Raw genomic sequence first — 5,550 nt, forward strand, 5'->3', positions numbered from 1 at the left:
CGACTCTGGTATCCTATAAATGCCCTTAGCAGAGGTAAAATAAAGGAGTTCGCTTTTAATTCTCACAAGCACTCTATATATTCACTTAAAAGTACTTACTTTTTTTTGTTTGAATACTTGACTGACTAGAGCGTCGGAGTGGTCAATGCGAAAACATTATGATGTCCCACTAACGTTTCTTGTTTTCAAGTGTACAGATAATCTAGCCCTGGTTCATTCTACCCGGTCATCAGTATTCATAGAAGAGGAGCACATCTCTGCTCGGAAAATTACCTATATATGTCACCTAATTTTACCGGTAAGCAGCATATGATATAAAAATATCCTAGAGCTATAACTAACATTGACGGTCGTTTTTTGTGTGCTTATATATATATTATGTTAGAAAATCATCTCAATTCTTGTGCTTTGGCAAAAAGAGATTGGTTACCCTTGTATTTTTCTCATCGAGGCGATTTACGCAAATGACAAGACATTGTATATTGGAGAAACCAAACATATTCATATTAAACTTTGTGCTGCAGTTTTTATTTTATTATGTTTTGTTTTTTGTAAGAATAAACAAGTTATATGGACGACACTTCGGGAAATCAAATTTTAAGGGATCAAATATAATTGCTACAAGAATCCCTTATTTAATAATAATAAAATAACTTACTATGTGCGCGCATAGAGGGTGTCAAAATTAACCCGATTCGTCCATCCAATCTGAGTCGATCTGAAAGAGTTGGAGATTTTTGGGTACAGGTCAGATCGATTCGGACTTGAAATCTGACCCGAAATTTTTTCGGGTAGGGTTGGGTTGTGGTTGATGAATTAAGAAACAGATTATCGTCAATCCAAACTCGTCCAGCCCGTTTTTTTATTTAAAACTTTCCGTAGTTTGTCTTTATATTTTTTTTTTATTTTAATTTTAAAGTTATTTGTTTACTAATAATTATATTTGTTTTAGAAACTACTGAGGTTGGGTTTCTTTTGTTTGAAATTTTATAATATTAATTATTTTTTAGAAACAGAAAGATAATATATTAATATTGTATAGTAAAAAATCAAAACGTGTTGATCTAATTGATTCTAGTTCAAGTTGAGAATTTTTTTGTGATACCCTTGCTTCGACCTGACCTCAACCCACTCGTGTTGTCTTGAACAAGAAATAGAATACTTTTCCAGAGTAGCACGTCACATTGATTTTGAAACTACAGTTTACAAAGCATACACAAGGTTTACAGTAAAAATAAGAAAGCATCATCTCAAAAAAGCACACACAGATAAAGATGTAATTTTGTGAATGAATTTTCATGACCTATGTTTTGTTACATATCCTTGTACCATGTAGGATTCAATATGTTTCATCTTTTCTTTCCCCCTCATTTTCTACTTGTGTTTCTTCCTCTCTATTTTCGGCTAGATCAGTTTCTGCAGTGCTATCATCGGCATCGTTCTTGGAATTAGTCACGTTAAACAAGGTTTGCTTCTCCATCATACCCGAGAGCGCAAGGCTAGGGGACCACTCAAGAACATCGTCTATTATGTTGGAAACACGTTTCTGGTACCTGCAGAAATGAAACACAAGTTCAGCCCGTTGAATTTGTCAAGTGCAGATAGCTTTGCACAAGGCACATATATGCTACGCCTTGGTCCAGTCAAGTAGGTTCTACACACGATGATGGCAACGGAGGAAAACAATTGTTCAACTTAATAACGCTACCCATTCTAGTTTCAGCATCCTTCCGGACCTTTAACAACAATCAAGCCACAGCTCAAAATGCTTAACATACCGTAGAGCAGATGATAAATTCAGAAATGAAGACTGTAATCCACTATTAGCAGATTAACGCCAAAGGTCCAATAATAAATATTCTTGTGTAACTAATGTTTCTTCCGTACTCTATGCATTAACAAAGAGAATTCAAATTTTATGTCTCATCAATTTATACGTGACTAAGAACTTTATATCATCCTAAACTTAATCCATTATATTATTCAAATGCTGGTTGGTTATGATCACGAGGGTCGAGGAATACACATACCTCGCTCTAGCAGCTTCATCTGGTGCATGGTGCCTCAATAGTAGAATGACCAGCACAGCCATTACTGCATAAAATAACCTCGCTGTCCACTTTGGACGCTCGCCCTCATCTTTCTTGGGCCAAAACTGGAACAATTCCTTGAGCGTTGCTTCCTCTGCAAGAATGTTAGGGAAGAACCAAACATGCCTTCCAAGAATAATCCATAGAGCTCCAAAGATGACGGATCTCACTGCATTAAATAGAAACCTTAAAAGTCTCATTACAGTTAACCAACTAGCAGTTGCTCTCAAACTTGCAACATACATAAATGAAGTGTACTGGTTATAAGATAAAAAATAGTAGTATAGGTCAGTGATTTGCGCTACGCCAATAACATAGATTTGCTAGAGGAAATTCCACATAACAATCAACAAATAATTCCCCAGAGTTTTACAGTACTAGCATTAAAAATAAACGGATGCGATAGTGTGTCAATGTCAACAATGTCCCTGAAAAAAGACCTTAAAAAAATATTTTGCTAAAACAAAGTTGGTGTATGATTTATAAGCTCTCGATTCTGAGCACCGTAATCTCCTCCTTGATAAGATTTTTCGGCAACAGAAACTCGTGTACCATGTCTTAAGTCGGGATATTCAGAAATCTAGTCTCAATTGACACTGTTTTTTCACATATGATAACTTTCAGTTTTTACCTTTTACATCTCATGGAACAAAATTCAAATATTTCGAAAACTGCAACCCAACAAGTATAATTACTCCTTGTTACAGTTTACCGAGTAAAAAAAAATAAAAAATGCAAGAAAAAATCAATTAAAATAGGAAAACACCAGGAGCAATATACATACCTAAAAGCAGGCAACATATAAGCAGCAGTATTCCAGCACACAAGTAGAGAATGAGCAGCTTAACTTGGTGGGGATACACAGGAAACAAGCAGATGGCTAGAGTCAAAACAGGCCAGGAAAATGAGAGGAGCGTCTGCCACAACGGCCTTCGATTAACAAAAGTCCATGCAAAAAAAGCATCATTATTGGAAAACACTTGATCCTGCAAGATGTATTGATAAAAGATGGAAAATTAGAAATCCATTCAAATATTAATAAAAAATTCTCAACACATGGACCAAGTGAATCATTAAAGCGAACAAAATGGGCAAAGATAAGGGGGAAAACAAGGAGGCAAGGCAACACTTGGACCATAAAAGGAAAACATCTGGCTCATTCATTCACATCATGCGAAAAAATTAAGAAAAGTTCTTTCAAATTTTACTAGAAAATCTTGGCACCTCATTTAAACCACCTTCTGGCACTTGGAATCCCCTTTTTTCAACAACAGAACCAAGAACATGACAAAAAATTTCTGGACTAAAATTCCAGAAATGACAAATAGAGAACGAGATTATGTTAGATTAAAGTAACTCCATCCCTCACCTATACATCAATCACCAATTTAACTAAAAGATGGTAATCTTTGTCAATATGTTGCAATGATGCCACAAGTTTTTACATCTCTACAATTGCTGTGCACATGCTAAGATGATTTCACCCACAAAACCATAAATACCATGAAGTATATTCATTTTAATCTTGATTATCGAATAAACGAAAGCTTTTCGATCCACAAAAAGAGCTAAGGAAAACTAGGAAATGATAACCAAAGCTAAAATGAATAATCTCACAAAATAAAGAGTTTCTCCTTTATCATCACCATTATTATCATTATTATTTTTTAAGGAAAACTATAAACTGAACTTACACCGAATATCTCCAAATGGGCTGGCCAAGTTGATAGTTTTCTTCTCCCAGGCCGAACAATTTTTACAACACGGTCACACCTCACAATAAGATTCTTACTCAGAAGAATATTGGCAATATCTTCAATCTCTAAATCCTTATCTGATTCAAGTACATCTTTGAGTTCTGAATGATTTCTCAAAAAGCAAACAAAATCTTTTCCTCTAAAGTATTCAACTCGGGACTCTTGTAAAACGGCCCACCTAGATCCCAGATCCTTATGATTTCGCACTTTCTCAGCAAAAATCTGAAACACATCCTTTTTTGCAGCTTGGTTCTGAAATTTGAGATAAAAATAAATTTCATTTCTCAGAAATGTAACACAAAGTGGTGTCTAAACATACAAATGCAAAATCAGCTGTGCTAGTAAAATCAATAATCTAGTAAATTACATTCATTTTCCCATAAACCCACCACCTTTTCACATAAATCTTCAAAATCCCACAAATAACCGTCGATTTCAAATCTCCCATTGAACAATCAAAATTCCACAGTTACATATAAACATATTTATGCTTAATTTTCTCACTGAAATCCGATCTTTCAAATAAATCTAAGAACATCACAAAACGCCAAAATTCCACGAAACATTACCGTAACATAAACAGATACGAAACGTTATTATACTAGAAGAATGCATGATCGTAAATCCGTACACATTTAAAAATTAACAAACCCTAGGAGGAGTGTCGGTGGCGGAGTCTCCGTAAGAACGCCGAGCTCGCTTTTTATCTCCGGCGCCTCCACCGCCTCCGCCTGATTTCTTCATTTTTACCTCTCTTGAGTATTTTTCCTTTTCATTTTATATGGATATGTACCAATTATTACATACAAAAGAAATAGTAGGCCCGATGGGCTTTAAGCCCAAAATCGTGAATATTAAGTCGACCAAAAGTTGAGTCAAGCCTAATTTATATATTTTATTCGGGCTAAACATTCACACTCAATCTCAAATTTAAAGAATACCAAAAAAAAAAAATTATTACTTCAAAATAAAAAAAAAATTATGTCATGGGAAAAATTATTTAAATACTCATTAACAAATCCCTCCCTAACTAAAAGCCTTTTCCCATTCATGTTTGTTCCACGATTTATTACGACATCTTCTAGATAACTTACTGAATGTTCCATATATGATAAACCTCTTATCAACCAAATAGTTTTTATTATGCATTTGAAATGGCGTCTTCATCATCTGCTGTCATTCCAACTGCCATTTTATCACTTGCTGCGAAATCCAAAAACTTTTGTAGTTACCGGCTTCAAACGATGACGAAAAATGACGGTGTGAAGAAATTCATTGTCGGTAAATTTTTGGACTTCGGATATGTTATCGCTCGAGTCCAAGTTGGATTTATATTGAATAGTAGAATCTAAATTACTCATCTATAGATAAAAATAATAATAATAATAATAAAAGATAAAATATATGGCAAGTTTAGGGTGGTTATTTAAATACTCATTAAGAAACCCTTAAATTTAAAAGTTACATTTTTTGGACCTGAAAGAAAGTTTTAATTATCAGATGTTGGCAAACAAATGATGAAACACGGTGGATAGGGTGATATAAATGAATGATTTTGGGCCTAAATCCATATTTGGTTCATTTTTTTTACTCAACTCTTTTTATGAAGCGCCAAGTAAAGACTAACTATATTGCCCTGCACAAGAATAAAAAAAAAATTCAAACGCTCCTTAATTTACAAGGGGTATTTTAGGCATGATATC

The 5,550-nt window shown here is 34.3% G+C and overlaps 1 protein-coding gene across 1 annotated transcript; it reads right to left on the reverse strand.

The window, feature by feature from the left end:
• Positions 1-1,157: 1,157 nt before the first annotated feature.
• On the reverse strand, positions 1,158-4,633 carry LOC142531639 (translocation protein SEC62-like). Its single transcript, XM_075637851.1, has 5 exons — positions 4,499-4,633; positions 3,785-4,099; positions 2,875-3,076; positions 2,031-2,259; positions 1,158-1,553 (listed from the first exon to the last, which is right to left on the reverse strand). The coding sequence occupies exons 1-5, from the start codon at positions 4,589-4,591 to the stop codon at positions 1,340-1,342; spliced, it is 1,053 nt and encodes a 350-aa protein (XP_075493966.1). The 5' UTR covers positions 4,592-4,633; the 3' UTR covers positions 1,158-1,339.
• Between the last annotated feature and the right edge of the window lie 917 nt (positions 4,634-5,550).

This window comes from Primulina tabacum, chromosome 17 (genome assembly GCF_025594145.1).
Source record: "Primulina tabacum isolate GXHZ01 chromosome 17, ASM2559414v2, whole genome shotgun sequence".
Taxonomy (NCBI): domain Eukaryota; kingdom Viridiplantae; phylum Streptophyta; class Magnoliopsida; order Lamiales; family Gesneriaceae; genus Primulina; species Primulina tabacum.

What these genes read in the sequence shown, in the direction of transcription:
- LOC142531639 (XM_075637851.1), bottom strand. Translation starts at nt 4,591, where the DNA reads ATGAAGAAATCAGGCGGAGGCGGTGGAGGCGCCGGAGATAAAAAGCGA. An exon ending in CCACCGACACTCCTCCTAGG is followed by an intron (nt 4,100 to 4,498) that starts GTTTGTTAATTT and finishes CTCAAATTTCAG; the next exon opens with AACCAAGCTGCAAAAAAGGA. An exon ending in GATGAAGCTGCTAGAGCGAG is followed by an intron (nt 1,554 to 2,030) that starts GTATGTGTATTC and finishes TCATTTCTGCAG; the next exon opens with GTACCAGAAACGTGTTTCCA.